Below are 19,032 nucleotides of genomic sequence, written 5' to 3' on the forward strand. Positions count from 1 at the left end.
ACTCCAGCTTCAGCGCTCAGCTGAGTCCAGGAGGAACTCAAGTGTGTCGGGGACCACAGGCAGGGGAGGGGCTGTGACGTGTGCAGAGGGCGGGGCTGGTGGCAGGTGAGCCGCCAGGTCTCCCGGGCTCCAATCACTCCGGGAGACTGAGCCATGGGGGGAAAACAGGACCAGGACAAGGAGGCCTACGGTGAGGCGGAGGGCTGGGGGCGGTGAGGCTGGGGTAGGGGCCCGGAGCCGGTCAGGGAGGGGAGGCCTGCTCTGGAAATGGTGGCTGGGTTGACCCCAAGGAGAGGAGCTGAGGGCAGTCGTGGTCCCCAAGGGGACGACCCAGGAAACAGATGATGGAAGAAAGGAGATAGCGTCAGGGTTCTTGGAGGAGTATGGGGTTCAGGGACGGGACCATTGCTGGGAGCCTTTGAGCAGTGAAGCTGTGATCTCCATGAGGAGGGAGGCTGGAGTCCCTGGGAGCAGAGGGTAATGTCACGCCTGGATTCCGGGGCTCCCTCGGAGCAGGGCCCTCGGAAATGAAGCCTGAAGGAGTCAGGGTCAGGGTCCTGAGCAGGGGAAGGAGTTGAGGGGCTGGAGGAGTGAGCCAGGCTCTGTGCTGCTGTGGGGAGGAACAGCTGGGGTCCCCAAGAAGAGGGGGAGTTTCAGCCGGGACTCGAGTCTCCGAGAGGGGAAAGGTGTTGGGGTCTGCCTGCCAGGGTCTGTGAGGAATGGCAGGGGGAGTGGGTTCTGCTGAGGGCCCCTGTAAGGAGTTGGAGCTGCAGATGTTGGTGGAGAGGGGGCTGGGGGCCTGCCTCCAGGATCCCTATTAGGAGGGAGCCCAGAGGAAAGAGGCAGCGGCCTGCTGGGGTTCCTGTGAAGGGTAAGGCCTGGGGAGGAAGGAGGCCGCTTGTCTCCAGAGTGTCTGTGAGGAACAAAGGCTGGGAGCCTGCCCCAGGGGTCCCAAGGATTAGTGTGGGGGCAGGGTGGGGAAATCTGCAGGGAGAGGAAACGGGGACCAGCTTCTGGGATCCCTGTGTGCAGTGAGGGCTGAGGGCCTGCCTGCAGAGAGTCCTTGGGGTTCAGGGGCCTGCCCTGGTCTGAAAAGGAGGGAACCCCAAGGGAGGGACCTCCCCGAGGCAAGGCTTGGTCAGAAGGGAGGTAGGGGAGGGAGCAGTGGGGACGCCCCACAGACTTCCTGGAGAGGTTTTGGGTCAATCATTGACATCATGTCCCAGAACCACGGAGGGACAGAGTCCAGGGCACCTGGGAGAAGGGGCCACACCCCTTCCCAGATTCTCACCCACCCCTGTGTCCCACATGGGACCCTGGCGGCCTGGCCCCACCTCCTCCCCGTGTGTACTCAGGGAGGACCAGGAACAGGACTTGTGGCCACAGCAATCTCAACTGCCGGCTCAGGTGTCAGCCTGACCGCTCCCCCGGAGAGGAGACTGGCGGCAGCTGGGGACTAAGGTCCCTTCAGGGCAGGAGGTCTACAGCAGCTGGGGGTGGGTCTCCTCCCTCTCCAGGTCCTACAGGAATTGATGCCTTTGGCTCCAGCTTCTTTCCCCACAGCCTGGGGCCAGAGAGTGGAAGGAAGGGCTGGGGCAAACGTGGGAGGGACTGTGCCCACCCTGAGTGGGGGTACAGAGAGGGGAAGTGATGAGGACTGGGATGTGAGAGCGACTGAGATGATTGAACACAGAATCCCACGTCCCAGCCAGAGAAGAGACTTGGGAGAAAGGAACCAGGGTGGAGGAAGGAGGTGAAGAGCCTTGAGGTGTGAGCATAAATGACCCATAAAAGGCCGCCCTTCCCCCCTACCTCCAAGGCCTCCTGGTTGGAGTTCACCGGGAGCAGCAAAGTTGCTGAGCAAGCCTGGATCCCACCCTCCCTGTTCTCTGCTCTCCCCTCCTGCCAGCCCTGCCCCTCTCTTTCTCCCTCCAAATTCCTGAGTGCCCTAGGACAGGGCTTAGGGTAGATCCTGCTGTGGGAAGGGGTTTGGAGAGACTAGAAATTGGGGGAAAGAGATGCCTCTCAATATCTTACTCCCCACACTCCTCCCCCTGCCCTTCAGGGAAACCAGCCAAATATGACCCCTCCTTTCGAGGCCCCATCAGGAACAGGTAAGTTCTGGGCACTGTGCTGGTGGGGGCAGGGGGGTGGACAGGGTCTTGGTTTTGCTTTTATATACTGGAATATTGTTAAGAAACTTGTCGGAGGAAAAACTCCTGCCCCAGGAGAGTGGTGGCCCTGGGGAAACTGTCATGGGTGGAGGGGCCCAAGGGGCCTTCTGGGCTGCTGGTGATATTCTGTGTCTTCAGCTGGGAGCTGGCTACATGGGCAAGTGTCCTTTGGGAAGACTCACCCAGCTGAGCACTTCTGAATTGTGCCCTTTCCTGTGTTAAAACTCAGAAGAAAGTTTACCCATCCAGGAAAAGATTTTTCTTAAAAAAAAAAAAAAAAAGGTTGTAAAATGAAACCTACCCATGCCTACTTTCTAGCATCCCCCCAACTCTCCAAAGCATGACTCCTCCAGATCATGCTCCCCCTACCCCAGCACACCCTCTCCAGGTGTCTCCCTCATTTCTCCCCCAGGAGCTGCACAGATATCATCTGCTGTGTGCTCTTCTTCCTTTTCATTCTGGGTTACATCGCCGTGGGGATCTTGGGTGAGTTTCTGGCTGGGCAGAGCTGGGGCAGTGGCTGGGGGACATTACTGTCCCAGGGAGGGACCATTCCATGGCTGTTCCCTCTTAAGTCCGTGTGCCCCGCTCCTGGTGATGTATCTGCATGTCTCTATCTGCAGCCTGGGTGTACGGAGACCCCAAACAAGTCCTCTACCCCAGGAACTCCACGGGGGCCTATTGCGGGATCGGGGAAAACAAGTGAGTAAGAAGACAGAAAAGAGGGCAGGAGGGAGGTGCAACAGGAGACGGACAGGGGACCACTCCACCTCAGCTTCCCTGAATCTCACCATGTAGAACAGCCCCCACTGCTGGCCAGTGGCTTCCCAGATGCCCAGAATTGGGAGGCAGCAGAGTCATGGTTCGGAGAAGGCAATGGCACCCCACTCCAGTACTCTTGCCTGGAAAATCCCATGGACGGAGGAGCCTGGTAGGCTGCAGTCCATGGGATCTCGAAGAGTCGGACACGACTGAGCGACTTCACTTTCACTTTTCACTTTCATGCATTGGAGAAGGAAATGGCAACCCACTCCAGTGTTCTTGCCTGGAGAATCCCAGGGACGGGGGAGCCTGGTGGGCTGCCGTCTATGGGGTCGCACAGAGTCAGACATGAGTGAAGTGACTTAGCAGTAGCAGTAGCAGAGTCATGGTTGAGTGCGTGGGTTTTAGAGTTCAGAGACGGGAGTTCAGAGACGGGCATTTTCATCTCCAGCTGCACTAAGTTCTGGTCTGTGATCTCTGGCAAGAGACTCAACCTCTCTGAACTTGGAGTTCCTCTTCTGAAACACAAAGATGATTCCAGAAGCAACACTATCAGTCCCAGCATACAGGAGACGCTTGATACATAGTGAAGCTGCTGGAACTTCCCTGGTGATCCAGTGGCTAAGACTCCATGCTCTCAATGCAGGGGGCTGAGTTTTGATCCCTGGTCGGGAAACCAGATCCCACATGCCACAGCTAAGAATTCACATGCCACAATCACAGCCACAAACCTGTATAACTGCAATGAAGATCCAGCACAGCCAAATAAATAAATATATAAATATTAAAAAAAAACAACAACACTAACATTCATATGGCATTGACTGTGTTCCAGGCAGGCAGTGTACTTTACACACACAAACTCATTTCAACCTTGTGAGGCAGGTACTATCATTTCACATCTGATGGAAATGAGGTGGTGAGTGGTTAGGGTCATAAAGTTGGGTGATGATCTGGCTCCAGAGTTCAAGCTCTTAACCATCTGTTAGCAGTGGCAATGCTGAGTTCCTTTGGGAAACTCTCGGGTGTCTCCCACACCTCCCCAGCTGGGAGGTGCGTGTCTGGGTCACACTGGCCACATCTGGAGGTACATCCCTGAGCTTCCTGGGGTCAGGAGCTGGGTGGTGTGTGTCTGGGTCACACTGGCCACATCTGGAGGTACAGCCCTGGCAGTCCTTCTCTCTCCCTGAGCTTGACCAAGCGCTGATGCATGTTTCATTCTCTCCTACAGACAGAAACCATATCTCCTATACTTCAACATCTTCAGCTGCGTCCTAAACACTAACATCATCGCAATCGCCCAGAATGGCCTGAAGTGCCCCACGCCCCAGGTCAGAGTCTGGGGCCTGCGTCTGTCCCCTGACCTCCCCCCAGGGTCTGGGTACCAGCCCCTCAGCATGCTTTCTGCCCCCAGGTGTGTGTATCCTCCTGCCCAGAGGCCTCATGGACCGTGGAACCAGGACAGTTCTCACAGACGGTCGAACAGGTCTTCTACGCAGCAAATAGGAATTTCTGTCTGCCAGGGGTGCCTGGGAACATGGTGAGCGCTGCCCCCAACATCACTGCTGTCACCAGGGAGTGTCCATAATAAGGGAAGATGGGAGGGGGAGGGGGAGATGATCATGGTGGGAGAAAGGGGATGACTCCTTCCTTCATCCTGCTCTGTGTCTGTGTGTCTGTCTGCCTCCCCACCCCTCTCCAGCAAGTACTCCAAAGCCTGCAACAGGAGCTCTGCCCCAGTTTCCTCCTGCCTTCCACTCCAGGTGAGAAGCCACATTCCTCTCTCAGACAACATCCAGTCCTAGGTTTTTGAGGAAACCAGACTCAGAGAGTCAAGTCACACAGCTACTCTGTAACAAAATAGGAACAGGCATCAGGTCTTTGCTTTTTTTCCTCTGCTGATCATCCTGGAGTCAGATCACCAGTGCTTATTATGCACCTGCTGCATGCCAGACTCCAGGGACAGATGAAGTGAAGATGAAAACTGCTTCCTAGGTGCTGAGATCAGAGGTATTCACAAAGCAATTGCATGAGATTCCCACGAGAACATACATGGGTGAATGTGCACATGTGCATTTATATGCAGGCACAGGAACAGACTGGAAGGACGTTCACCCACATGTTAAAGGGACTGTGTCTGATGATAGGATCATGGTTGATTTTTTTTTCCCAATAGTGAATGTTATTTTTAACAGGAAAAAAAAAAGAAAACTGAGGGGAATTCCCTGGTGGTCCAATGGTTAGGGCTCTGTGTTTCCACTGGAGGGGCCACGGGTTGGCTCCCTGGCCAGGGAGCTAAGATCCTGCAAACCTCATGGAAAGTATAGGAAAAAAAATTTTTTTTAAACTATAGCATAAGAAAGGATATCCAACTCTCAATGTGTGCAATAGGAAGTATTTCCAAATGAGTGCTCCAGAATCAGATAGATCTGGCTTTAAGTTCTAGCACTTGTGTGTGTGTGGTCTTAGGTAAATGGCTCAGCCTCTCTGAACCTTGTTTTCTTATCTTTAGAATGTAAATGCCAAAGCAAGCATGACAAAGCTGTTGTGAGGGTGGTGATAAATGGCTTTGTAGGCACATAACAGGTGCCAGGGGAGAGGGGTAGGGGCGGGGTGAGAAGGCTTCCTGGAGGAGGGGAGATGAAGATGGAGCTGAATGGGGCATAATGGATGGAATTTCTAGAGGAGGGAGAGAGAAGGTACAGAGGGGAGGGGAAAGGGGCTGGGCTCAGACGATGGAGACTCAGCCTGAACGTCAAGCGTGGGCACTCTCCAGGGTAGGGCGTCTAGCAGTGACCTTGAGCCTGGAATGCCAGGTCCCGGCTGTGCCGTGTCTCCCAGGCACTCTAGCAGAGGTTGAATTGAAGGGTGGCAGGGGTGGGCGTGGAGGTGCTGCAAGAGGCAGGAGGGTCTAACCCAGGCAGTGGCAGGGCATGGAGGAAGGGGCATGAAGAGACAGTGAAGGCAGCCAGACTGGGCTCCTTGGGGCAGGAGCCCCTTTCTGCTGTGGAGTCAAGAACTGCCCTCTGCAGGGTGCAGAGCCCTTCTCTACCCTGTCCTAGCAGCAGTTCAGGGGTGGAGGTCTGGGGGCGGCCAGAGACTTTGAAGTCAGCTCTGTGGGACCCCCCCACCCCGGTTCTCTCCCTCCAGCTCTGGGGCGCTGTTTCCCATGGACCAATAGTACGGTGCCTGAGCTCCCAGGGATCTCCAACACATCCATCTCCCAGAGCATCAGGTGGGCAATCCCTTGCCCTTCCACCTCTGTCCCACCCCCCTTTCCCACTCAGAGCCCCATCTGACTCTGTCTCTCTCCAATAGTGGTCTTCTCGACAGCCTCAATGCCCGTGACATCAGTGTCAAGATCTTTGAAGATTTTGCCCAGTCCTGGTATTGGATTCTTATGTGAGTCACCAGGTTCCTCTGCCCTCTCGTCCTTCTTCTCTCCCCACTGTGCCTCTCTGTCCCCTAGACCACCATCTGAAACAGGATCTTTGGGCAGGGGAGGAGGAGCCAGAGGTCTGAATGGATCCCAAATCCAACAGGATTTATAAGAAAAAGGGGGTGGAGGTAAAGTGGTTCTGATGGAGACATTAGGGGTTTGAGGAAAGACATCTGTGGGCCTTTGCACAGGGAAAGATACGAGCAATGTGGGGTGACCCTCACTTATGTTTCCCTGTCCACAGTGCACTAGGCCTGGCTTTGGTTCTGAGCCTGCTGTTTATCCTGCTTCTACGGCTGGTGGCCGGGCCCCTGGTGTTTGTGCTGATCATAGGGGTGCTGGGCGTGCTGGCGTATGGCATCTACCACTGCTGGGAAGAATACCGCGTGCTGCGGGACAAGGGTGCCTCCATCTCCCAGCTGGGCTTCACCACCAACCTCAGTGCCTACAGAAACGTTCAGGAGACCTGGCTAGCCGCCTGTGAGTGCCCTGCCTACCGTGAACCACTGGCTGCCCAAAAGCTGCCCTGGCCCTGACCCAGGCCCCTCTGTCCCCTGTCTGCCCTCAGTGATCATACTGGCTGTGCTCGAAGGCGTCCTGCTGCTGATGCTCATCTTCCTGCGGCAGCGGATTTGCATCGCCATCGCCCTCCTGAAGGAGGCCAGCAGGTCAGGCCTGCCTGGGAAGGAGAAAGGGCAGAGGGCAAAGGGGCGGGCCTGAAAAGGGAGCGCTGGAAAGGTGGCAGGGCAGTGGAGGAAAGGGGATAGCATAACATGGTGATTAACAAGTGAAAAGTGAAAGTGAAGTCTCTCAGTCATGTCTGACTTAGCGACCCCATGGACTGCAGCCCACCAGGCTCCTCCGTCCATGGGATTTTCCAGGCAAGAGTACTGGAGCGGGGTACCGTTGCCTTCTTCATCTGTGACTCTAGTTTCCTCTAAAGTTCTCTTGAGGCTGATTTATTCAATTCAGTTCTTCCAGTGAACACCTACCGTGTGCCCAGTCTTAGGGGTATGGGGCAGGCCCCAGAGAGGGCAGAGGTGTGGCCTATGCCGGGGTCAACCCCAAGAGAGGGTGGTGGGGGTCGTGGGGTAGCCTCACTGATGGACTGCTCTCATCTCCCTTGCAGGGCTGTAGGATACATAATGTCCACCATGTTCTACCCGCTGGTCACCTTCGCCCTCCTGCTTGTCTGCATTGCCTACTGGGCTATAATCGCTCTGTATCCTTTGCCCACGTGGCTCACCCCTCCTGAAGCCCTTGGGGGTGGGGGGCAGGGCAATACTAGTGCCATCGGAAGAAGGCACCCCTTCTGCCCAGCAGACACAGCCCTGCTGTGAAAGAGCAGGCACAGGCTGAATTTCAGCCCCTCTGTGCAGTGAGCAAGCTGCTCAAACGCCTGGGAAGGGGTGGCTGAGGAGGGGAGGGGAATCTGTGGAGGTCCCCCATCACCCTGCTTTCTTTGACTCCCCTCTGGATTCCTGGCCACATCGGGGCAACCCCAGTACGTGTTCTGGGCGCCCAACAGTAGTTTGCCCGGCTGTGAGAAAGTGCCCATGAATACATCATGCGACCCCATGGTGAGGATCTGGGGGTGTCGTGGAGGGCGTCAAGAGGGCTGAGGGGACCTTGAAGGTCAAGTGGTCCAAATCCCTCATTGTGCAGAGGAGACAGGACCAGAGGGGGCAAGGGGCTCACCCAGGGTCACACAGCAGGCCCCTAGCAGACTCCAGATCTCCCACGGAGCACCTCCCCCTGCCCCTTGTGCTGGAAGAGGAGGCATGCTGTGCCGCCAGGCCTTGGGGCAGGAAGATCCCAGCATCGCCTTCCCTCCTCAGGATGCTTCTCTGCCCAGAGGAACATTGACCATTTCATCCTTTCTGTCTCACTTCACTTACCTGTAAAATGGAGATAATCTTAATATCTGTGCTTCAGGGTAGCCGAGAAAGGACACTGGGTACATGAAAATGCCTAGTATAATGGCTGGCACCTGATAAGAGCTGGTGTCTGTAGGTAGGTTTTGTTTAGGTTATTTTAGTCTTCCTCAGAACACACTGTTCTAGGCAACAGGCAGGTGGGTTCCCTGGGTGCCCGGGAGAGAAACTACTTCCCCAAATTCTCCTCTGTGAGCTTCCCAGGGAGTTGGGGCTGGACTGCTGGGCATTTAGTGTCAAAGCTTTCGTGTGGCCACTGCATCAGAGCTGGGACCATGGGCTGTGCCCACAGGCATTGTTTAGTTGCTCAGTTGTGTCCCACTCTTTGCGACCCCATGGACTGTAGCCCACCAGGCTGTTCTATCCATGGAATTTCCCAGGTAAGAATACTGGAGTGGGTTGCCATTTCCTTCTCCAGGGGATCTTCCCAACCCAGGGATGGAACTTGTGTCTACTGCATTGGCAAGCAGATTCTTTACCCCTGAGCCACCAGGGAAGCCTGCCCACAGACATTTGCCGCACATTGAAAAAGGAGAGGGAGACCACTTAAGGAGGATCCAGGCACTGCTTATACAAAGCCCCAGATGAAGCAGTTGTTGCTTTCAACTTGCTTAGGACCTAGCGGGGGCAACAGACACAAACCCACAATTACATAAAAAGTGGAAAGTAGTTTCCCTCTTGTTATAAAATTTCAAACATACAATCAGTTTCAACAGTTATCAAGACTTTTGTCACATTTTATGGAAAAACATTTGGGTTTGGTATTTTTTTTGGCTGCATCACGTGGCATGTGGGATCTTAGTTCCCTGACAAGGGATAGAACCCAAGCCCTTGCAGTGAAAGGATGGAGCCTTAACCACTGGACTGCCAGGAAAGTCCCGTGGAAAGAGAAATTTGTTTGATTTTTTTAAGTGTAATGTACAATATTATATAAGTTACAAGTGTATAGCATAATGACTCACAGTTTTTAAAAGGCACACCCATTTTACAGTTATTATGAAACACTGGCTATATTCCCCATGCTGTAAATATATCCTTGTAGCTTATCTTATACCAAGTAGTTATATTGCCCCATCCAGCTCCCCTCTCCCCACTGGTAACCACTAATTTGTCCTCTATGAGTCTGCATCTTTTTTGTTATATTCACTAGTTGGTTGTATTTTTTAGTTTCCACATATAAGTGATATCATACAGTATTTGTCCTTCTCTGACTATTTCACTTAGCATAACATCCTCCAAGTCATCCATGTTGCTGCAAATGTTCCTGTTTATGGCAGGGTAGTAGTTCATTGTATATATTGATATACACCATATCTTTGTCCATTCATCTGTTGATGGACATTTAGGTTGCTTCCACACCTTGGCAAATGAAAATAATGCTGTTATGAACATTGGGAGAGCATGGATCTTTTCCAATTAGTGGGTTGTTTGTTTTTTGTTTTTTTTTGAGGGGTAGTATATATCCAGAAGTGAAATTCCTGGGTCATAATGGTAGTTCTATTTTTAGCTTTTTGAGAAATTTCCCACAGTGACTGAACCAACTTACATTCCCATCAACAGTGTACAAGGGTTTCCTTTTCTCCATATCCTTGCCAACATCTGTTGTATTCTTTTTGATGACAGCCATTGCGACAGGTATGACGTGATATCTCATTGTGGTTTTGATTTGTAGTTCCCTGACGATTAGCAATGTCGAGTATCTTTTCATGTGCCTGGTGCCCATCCACATTTCTTTGGAAAAATGTCTGTTCAGTTCTTCTGCCCATTTTTAAATCAGGTGTGTGTGTTTGCTTTTCTTTTTTATGTTGAGTTGTATGAGCTGTTTTTATATGTTGGCTATTAATCCCTTATTGATCATGTCATTTGCAAATATTTCCTCCCATTCAGTAGGTTTTTTTTTTTTTTTTTTTTCATTTTTCAACAGTTTCCTTTAATGTGCAGTTTAGTAGGTCCCACTTTAGGACCTTTGCTTTAGGAGACAAGTCTGTGTTTTTTACTTTTTATTAGAGACATTTGCAGATACACACAAACATGGAGAATCCCCATACTCAGATTCCATAACCTTCAGCTTTCTGTTCTTTTTCTGTCTCCCCACCCATTCCCCAACCCCCTGCAATTTTTTTTTTTTCCTGGAGCTTTAAGAGGCAAATTCTGAACACTGTGCCATTTCATCAATAAATATATCAGGATGGATCTCAACAGATAAGGACTTTTAAAAAGCATAACCATTACACCATTATCACACCAAGCAAAATGAACAATTCCTTAGTATCATCTGGTACCCAGTCTGTTCAACTTTGCTAGACAGTGTTTTGGTTGAAGTTGCAGAGGCTGCTTTGGAAGAGGACAGCTGATGGAGTCCAAGGGAGAGCTAGGCACTGGTAACACTGCTTCCATACCATTAAGGCTTGGTTACAACAACAGGGCTTCTCAGGTGGCGCAGTGGTAAAGAAGCTGCCTGCCAACACACAAGATACAAGGGACAAGCATTCAATCTCTGGGTCAGGAAGATTCCCTGGAGTAGGAAAAGGCAATCCACTCCAGTATTTGTGCCTGGGAAATCCCAGGGACAGAGGAGCCTGGTGGGCTACAGTCCATGAGGTCACAGAGCCACACACAACTAAGCCGCAACAGCAGCACAGCCTGGGAGCTCTTGTGCTATTGCAGAGACTGGAGACTGAAGGAAGCAAATTATGCTCACACAATAGGCAAGCTGAACCCTGTCTGAACCCAGAGATAAATCTCCTGGAAAGAACGGGCTTCCCCAGCTCTGGGAAGGCTGTTTCCATCCTCTGCTGTTCTCCACAGGAGCAAGTGAACTCCTCTTGTCCCGGGCTGATGTGCGTCTTCCAGGGCTACCAGTCCACAGGCCTGGCACAGCGTTCTCTCTTCAACTTGCAAATCTATGCAGTTCTGGGGCTATTCTGGACCATCAACTGGGTACTGGCCCTGGGCCAGTGTGTCCTGGCTGGGGCCTTTGCTTCCTTTTACTGGGCCTTCCACAAGCCCCGGGACATCCCTACCTTTCCCCTGGGCTCTGCTTTCCTGCGCACACTCCGGTAAGTCCAGGGCAGAGGAATGGGAATTGTGAACCTAGGAAGCCCAGGGGTCCTGGGGCTGCCTCTGACCACCAATTCCCTGCAGTTACCACACGGGATCACTAGCCTTTGGAGCCCTCATCCTGACCCTGGTGCAGATAGCTCGGGTCATCCTGGAATACATTGACCACAAATTGAGAGGTGAGCAGAGGCTGGGGGCTGGCCGAGACTGGGCTAATCAGCTGTATCCCTGATGGGGCAGGAGCGCCTATCAGGGGCCAGTGACCAAACATGAGCCTTTCTTACCCCCAGGAGCCCAGAACCCATTGACTCGCTGTATCCTGTGCTGCTTCAAGTGCTGCCTCTGGTGTTTGGAAAAGTTCATCAAGTTCCTGAACCGCAATGCATACATCATGGTGAGTGCACTGTATGAGCAACCCCTTGCTCTGGGCACTCCTGACCCTGACCTCCCGCCCTGGCCCAGGTGAGCTCACCACAGCTAACTCTGAAATTGCCACCTCACCCAGATTGCCATCTACGGGAAGAACTTCTGTGTCTCAGCCAAAAACGCCTTCATGCTGCTCATGCGGAACATTGTCAGGTCAGGCTGACACCACCCTACCCCCCACCCCACCCCTGTCATCTCCCATCCACAAGTGTGCTGTGCTCAGAAGGGCCTTGAGCTTGGTTTAATCTCTGCTACCTCCATCTTGAAATGTGAACAGCTTTCATTTTGCATCTATCACAGCAAATTATGCAGCTAGTTCTATTCCCAGCCCAGGCAGGCCTCTTATCCCCAACCTATTCCAACACCTTATACAGGGTGGTCGTCCTGGACAAAGTCACAGACCTGCTACTGTTCTTTGGGAAGCTGCTGGTGGTTGGAGGTGTCGGTAAGGACCAGGGAAGGGAGTTACAGGGACAGAGGACAGGGGTGCTGGACAGTTTAAGAGGTGTCCTCAGAGGAGTGATAGTGACGTCCAGATTTCTCCCATAGGGGTCCTGTCCTTCTTTTTCTTCACGGGTCGCATCCCTAGTCTGGGTAAAACCTTTGAGAATCCTCAACTCAACTATTACTGGCTGCCCATCATGGTGAGTGACACGTTCCCACCCCCACCCCCACTCCATACCTTCTCATCCTCCCACCCCTCCACCCCGAAGCCACTTCATTCTCCAACTCTCCAAAGGAACACTATCGGGAGCCTTGTGTCTTCCAGGTCTCCATCCTAGGGGCCTACCTCATCGCCAGCGGCTTCTTCAGTGTTTTTGGAATGTGTGTGGACACTCTCTTCCTCTGTTTCTGTGAGTGACAAGACAGCCCCTCCACCTCCTCTCCTCAGCTTAAAAGATCGTTCAGGCTCTTTAGGAGATGTGGTGCTTCTAGAAACAGCGACTTTGTGAGTTATAGGAGCCAGAGCCTCTTCTAACATCCTCAGGGCAGGTGTTTGGGAAGAATGGAGGGAATGAGCTCCCAGGTTCCTGGGCTCTCCCAAGAAGGGGCATTCTAGGGCAGAGGCCTCTGGTATCTTCCCGAGAAAAACTAGGGGAGAAATTAGCCCCAGGAGACTTCCCAGCAGGTGGCTGTAGTGAGTGGGGAGTTCCTTACCATACTGTAGGCGTTTATTCAGAGTTTCCTGTGTAGCAGGCTCTCTGTCAAGCAACTGACATATATTTTTTCCGTTAACCCTTATCACGCTATGAAATATAGTATCGTTCACCCTACTTTGCAGATGAGGACACGATTACATAGGTTACAAAAACTGCGCCCCAAACCAGCCGGTGGTGGTGCAGTCTGGAAACCAGGCAGCTGTCTCTTAGTCCCTCATTTTCCCGGGTAGTGGGGTTGGTTCCCAAAGGTTCGCTCTTACGGTCTCTGTCGCGCCTTAGTGGAAGACTTGGAGCGGAATGATGGCTCAGCAGACCGGCCCTACTACATGTCCAAGAGCCTTCTGAAGATTCTTGGCAAGAAGAACAAGGGGACCCCGGGAGACAAGAAGAGGAAGAAGTGAGAGATGCAGCCCTGATCCTGGACTGTCTCCCGCCTGTACAGCCTCCCCGCCTTCCAGATCACGCTTTTGTAGTAAAAAGATTTTATTAAAAAATTGCTATTTTGTTTTCTCAAAAATTCTCGGACTTTTATTTCATCCATGATTACATGCAGCCTTTTTAACCTCGCCGGCTCTTTAAAGTAGGTCCCGCCCCCATGACGTAACGTAGATCCCTTGACCAATCAAAAGGTTTCTGCTGAGTAATGCCAGCCCCCTTCTTCACCCCATCCAATACGGTTTCCGCCCGGGTCACGCGCCCCGGGGCTTCAAAGATGGCCAATTGGAAGAAGTGGCTCTGAAGCGCTGAAGGTCACGTGCAGAGTCCTGTGAGGACCAGTTAAGAGTCGCGGAAGCGCGGCTAGGCGGCTGGGTGTGGGCCGGGTTTGGGGTATACATCTGAGCGTTTAAAGGGCCGGGGTTAGTTGATCGATTCCAACCCGCGTCCGAGTCCTGGGGGCCAGGGTCGTGACCGCCGCGAGGGAGAGATGACTGAAGAGGGACCCGGTATAGTGTCCTTGGGCAAACTCAGGAGACCGCGAATGCTGCGATTATGGGGAATCTGTAGGGTTCAGATATTTTCCGCGATCTTCATGCTAATGTCTCCTGCAGGAGTCGGGGCCGGAGCAAAGGATGACTTCAGTCTGGTGGGTCCCCATTCGCATAGCTCCGTCCCCGACCCACGCGGGCTATCTGTGCCCGGTTGTCCCCGTCGGGACGGGGCTGCTGATCGCTTTCTCCTCCAAGGAACCCTGCGACCCCGTTTCCTCCTTTCCTAGTCCTTTTCCCTCTCTGGGTCCTTGTCCTCTTTCCCTCTGAGTCTCCTCTTTCAGGCTTCTTCCCCATTTGAGGTCTCCCTGTCCCTGAGGGCTCATTCTCCCCTCGTAGCCCCTTCCTAGCTCTGAGCCACCAGTTTCACTCTAAACTCTCCTCGGGTTCCCCTTAGTTCTGGGACTCCAGCTCGCACACCGGATCCCCATCACTCAGCCTCTCCCAGAGAAATCTGACTCCAAGCCTCTCTTCATTCACTCTAAAACCCAAAGTCACCTTTGTTCTGTTGACCCTTCCTCTTCCTAGGTTCATCCACTTGTGACCATGGAACAACTTCTGTGGGTGAGTGGGAAGCAAATCGGCTCCGTGGACACTTTCCGAATCCCGCTCATCACCACCACTCCTCGGGGCACTCTCCTTGCCTTTGCTGAGGCCAGAAAAATGTCGACATCGGATAAAGGAGCTAAATTCATAGCTCTGCGGAGGTCTATGGACCAGGGTATAAAGATGACTGGGTCACGAGAGGTTGGATGGGTGGGGAGCTTGACCTGCCTTTAGGGGCCTAGGGCTGCTGGATCCCTGAGAAGTAGAGAGAACCTAAAGGAGGGAAGGTGTCAGGGCAGTGATCTGGAAACTAGTATCACCAAGGAGTTGAGCATACATTCAAACATTTATTGAACACTTACTATATACTTGGCATTGTTCTAGGTTCTGTGAATACAGTTATGAACAAAACAGAGCAAAAATCCTTGCCTTCATGGGATAGGGAATGGGGAGACAGACAATATACATAATAAATAACTAAATGTATTTTTTGTGTTAAGAGGTAATAAATACAGTGGAAAAAAACCAAAATAGGGCAAGAGATAAGGAGAGTGCTAGAGTCTGACTGCAATGTTAAGTACATGATCTTTTAGCAGACTCAGAGGAGGTGAGTGAGCCTTGAGAAAGAGCATGCTAAGCAGTGTAACAGCTTAGATGCCCCAAGGAGGGAGGGAAATATTCAATGAATGAGGAGTTTGTGTGGCTGGATGGAGTGAACAAAGGTAGGTCAGAGAGGTAAGGAAGGGCAGGTCTTGTAGGCCTCGGGGCCATCATAAAGCCTTGGGTCCCTAGCCAGGAGGTGAAAATGGCAGGGAGTGGTGGAAAGAGCACCTTCAAAGTGCTTACCCTGGGTCTCTTCCTTTTTTTCTTTAGGCAGCACATGGTCTCCGACAGCTTTCATTGTGGATGATGGGGAGACCCCAGATGGGCTGAACTTGGGGGCAGTGGTGAGCGACACGACGACAGGCGTGGTCTTCCTTTTCTACTCCCTCTGTGCTCATAAGGCTGGCTGCCAGGTGGCCTCTACCATGCTGGTGTGGAGTAAGGATGATGGTGTTTCCTGGAGCTCACCGCGGAACCTCTCCCTGGATATAGGCACCGAGATGTTTGCCCCAGGACCGGGCTCTGGCATTCAGGTCTCTGTCCTGAGATGGGTGGAAGGAGCTGCCTTGTAGAGAGTCTGCCCCATAACGGACTCCTTTGCAAAGACAAGATCCTGTGAAGTCAGATTTTTCTGTCTTAGATGGGATTCCGTGGAAGAAAGGGACATCCTGGGAAGAACGTTCTACCCAGGGAAGGTGGAATTTTGCCAGTGGCATTCCATCTGGGGGTTGTCCACAGGGCTGCCCCAAACCATGTAACAATCCATGAACCCTGGCATGCTGCAGTCCACAGACTCACAGAGAGTCGGACATGACTAAACAACTGAACTGAATCCATGTACAGATTAGAAAAAAATTAGAAAACCCCATGCAGATTAGGGAAAAAAACTCCTTCATTTGGGCAGACACAAGCCTGTGCCATGGGCCACAGCTTGGTGCATGAACACAGGTTGGGTTTAAGCTCCCATCTGATGCCTGTGGCTAGGCCTCCTTGTCCTTTGCACAGCCTGTCCAGAGTATACCCTGTATGCCCCCAAGGAGTTTATTCTGCCAAAAAGCTAAATTCAGTCAGTGGGTGTTTGCAAGGCTTGCAGGACCCACAGCAAGGACAGAACGGAAGGGGACTGGGTGTATCCTCAAACTTAGGTGAGGGGTCCCCCTTCCCTGCCTCTGAGCCTCCTCAGTGTCTCCGTCTGCAGCATCCCGATCCTTTCCCCACAGAAACAGCGGGAGCCTCGGAAGGGCCGACTTATCGTGTGTGGCCACGGAACGCTGGAGTGGGATGGGGTTTTCTGCCTGCTCAGCGATGATCACGGCGTCTCCTGGCGCTACGGAGGTGGGGTCAGCGGCATCCCCTACGGCCAGCCCAAGCGGGAAAATGACTTCAACCCGGATGAGTGCCAGGTGAGGATTCCACCTGTTCCCCACCCGCCCGACCTGCTCTGCCCTCCAGAGGCCCATTTTACTCAGACCCCGGGTCTGGCTGCCCAGCTCTGTGCCAGCCAGCCTTGCTCCCTCAGGGATGGGGCCCTGGGCCCTGCCCCTGCCCTGGGTCTTCCTGAAGCCCTCTCCTCCACTCAGCCCTACGAGCTCCCCGATGGCTCAGTCGTCATCAACGCGCGGAACCAAAACAACTACCACTGCCATTGCCGCATCATCCTCCGCAGCTACGACGCATGTGACACCCTGAGGCCTCGGGATGTGACCTTTGACACGGAGCTCGTGGACCCTGTGGTAGCTGCAGGGGCTGTAGCCACCAGCTCTGGCATTGTCTTCTTCTCCAACCCAGCCCATCCAGAGTTCCGTGAGTATATGCCAGGTGGTGTGGGGTGGGCAGGGGAGCCCCTGTGACCGAAAGGCCGCCTTGTCCAGGAGGGAAGCCCTTCATCTCCCTGACTCTGCTGCTGTTCCCAGGAGTAAACCTGACCCTGCGCTGGAGCTTCAGCAATGGTACCTCCTGGAGGAAGGAGACGGTCCAGCTGTGGCCGGGGCCCAGTGGCTACTCATCGCTGACCACCCTGGAAGGCAATGTGGGTGGGAAGGATGAGGCCCCACAGCTCTACGTCCTGTATGAGAAAGGCCGGAACCAGTACATGGAGAGCATCTCTCTGGTCAAAGTCAGCGTCTACGGAACACTGTGAACTGTGCACCTGCCATGGGGGCAGAGGGCCCTGAACTGAGCCTCAGGACCGTGGGTCTGCAGAGGGTCTGCTGGAGGAGCCTAGAGGACAGTTCTACCTTCCTTTCGACTCTAGCCTTTTGCAAAATCAACTTCTCTTTGACAGGGAGATCATTCCTTTAAGACTAAAAACCTGGCTTCTCCCACCCAGGAGGAGCTGCCTGCACCTGGGAGCGCTTCCCTTCCACATTGTGCACCCCCTGCCCTTTCTGCCCTCCTGGGACAATGACTGGTCCTTTTCTTGGGCAGGGCTAGGTGGGCCTGTAGCATTAAATAAATGTGAACTCAGGGAACTGGGGAAGACTTAACCTCTTTGGGGTAAAATACTGGTTTTGGAGAGGGTTGATGAAAGCGCTAGGAGGGCAGGACATTTGGCTTCAAGAGAGGATGAGGGGCACCATGCACTTTGATTATTTATGAATCAAAATGTTTGTAACTTAACATTTTAATGAAGGAGAATGAATATTTGCAGTGTCTCTCTGTTTCTGTCATTGCGCGTCTTCGTATCTGTTTTCCCCGTGCACACGTGTGGGATGGTGCGTGAACTTGGGTAAGGAAGCTAGTGTGCTTATTGACTGTGAAAATCTGTGACTCTGGCAAGGCAAATCCTCCTTTTTGACTTCATACTCTTTATCACAGAAGAAGTTCGCTCTGCACAGGTGTAATGAGGAGCAGGAGGAGGAACCTCGTAAGATAATTAAAAACCAGCTGCATTGTAATTCTAAGGTGGGATGAGAAGCTGTCCTCCATGAAGCAGGGAGAAGGTGTGTAAAATGCAGGTGAGAAGCTTCTCCCAGGCCAGCCTGGCAGAGAAATAAGCACTGTGGCAATTACATGTGAAAATAGCATTTCGTCCTAGAGCAGATGCTGTGAAAAGAGCCTGCAGCTGAGTGGGACAGCCACAGCTTTCCTCTGTATGGAAAGAAAATGCAATGCCTGGATAAGATGGTAGAAATGTTCAGGACTTTTTTTTTTTTTTTGGCTGTGCTGGGTCGTCGTGGCTGTGTGGGCTTTTCTTTAGTTGCGGTGAGTGGAACTTACTCTTCCTAGTGGTGCTCAGGCTTCTCATTGTGGTGGCTTCTCTTGTGGAGGACAGGCTCTAGGCACTCGGGCTTCAGTAGTTGCGGCTCTCTGGCTCTAGAGTTCAGGCTCCGTAGTTATGGCACACTGCTTGGTTGCTCCTCAGCATGTGGAATCTTCCTGGACCAGGGATCAGACCTGTGTACCCTGCATTGTCAGGTGGGATCTTATCCACTGCACCATCAGGAAAGTTCTCAAGACATTCTTTATGTCTTTATCATAAAGAGATGAGGGCCGCATTCATTTGCAGTTAGAGATATCTTTTACTTTCAACTGCATTTATAAGAAAATGTTAGAATAATTTATTCTATCTGACAGAAGAAGTAGAATATATCCTACTGGGTGTAAAGACAAGGTGTAATTTTGTTATGTTCTATCCAGAGTTTGTGGTCAACAATGTAATACTTGATTTTTCATTTTATAGACATTTTCAAAAATACAAAATTAGAGAAAATAGCTTAGTGAACCTCAAGTACCACAACATCCAGTTTCAGCAGTTAATCAAGATGTTACCACGTTGCATCATCTGATCCTTTTGTCTATTTTCTTTGTTGAAGTATTTTAAAACAAATCCCAGACCTCATGACATTTCACCCCTACATTCTTAAGTATGCATCTCATTCTTTTTTTTATTACATTTTATTACATAACCATAATGCTATTGCAGTGGCCACAGGACTGGAA

General features: G+C 52.1%; 2 protein-coding genes across 2 annotated transcripts; both read left to right on the top strand.

Moving 5' to 3' along the window:
* Nucleotides 1–85: 85 nt before the first annotated feature.
* SLC44A4 (solute carrier family 44 member 4) lies at nt 86–13,472 on the top strand. The gene is made up of 21 exons (XM_061399122.1): nt 86–190; nt 2,066–2,114; nt 2,587–2,660; nt 2,798–2,876; nt 4,168–4,267; nt 4,351–4,476; nt 4,639–4,699; nt 6,087–6,171; nt 6,255–6,338; nt 6,620–6,855; nt 6,944–7,043; nt 7,505–7,597; nt 7,853–7,955; nt 11,118–11,368; nt 11,454–11,548; nt 11,660–11,763; nt 11,875–11,948; nt 12,170–12,240; nt 12,345–12,439; nt 12,565–12,649; nt 13,235–13,472. Exons 1-21 carry the CDS (start codon nt 154–156, stop codon nt 13,354–13,356), a joined length of 2,124 nt encoding a protein of 707 aa, XP_061255106.1. The 5' UTR covers nt 86–153; the 3' UTR covers nt 13,357–13,472.
* Nucleotides 13,473–13,688: 216 nt separating this feature from the next.
* Nucleotides 13,689–17,736, top strand: NEU1 (neuraminidase 1). The gene is made up of 6 exons (XM_061399142.1): nt 13,689–14,039; nt 14,470–14,662; nt 15,361–15,623; nt 16,311–16,493; nt 16,671–16,893; nt 17,004–17,736. The coding sequence occupies exons 1-6, from the start codon at nt 13,881–13,883 to the stop codon at nt 17,228–17,230; spliced, it is 1,248 nt and encodes a 415-aa protein (XP_061255126.1). The 5' UTR covers nt 13,689–13,880; the 3' UTR covers nt 17,231–17,736.
* Nucleotides 17,737–19,032: the final 1,296 nt, after the last annotated feature.

The sequence above is a fragment of the Bos javanicus genome, chromosome 23 (assembly GCF_032452875.1).
Source record: "Bos javanicus breed banteng chromosome 23, ARS-OSU_banteng_1.0, whole genome shotgun sequence".
NCBI classification, from domain to species: domain Eukaryota; kingdom Metazoa; phylum Chordata; class Mammalia; order Artiodactyla; family Bovidae; genus Bos; species Bos javanicus.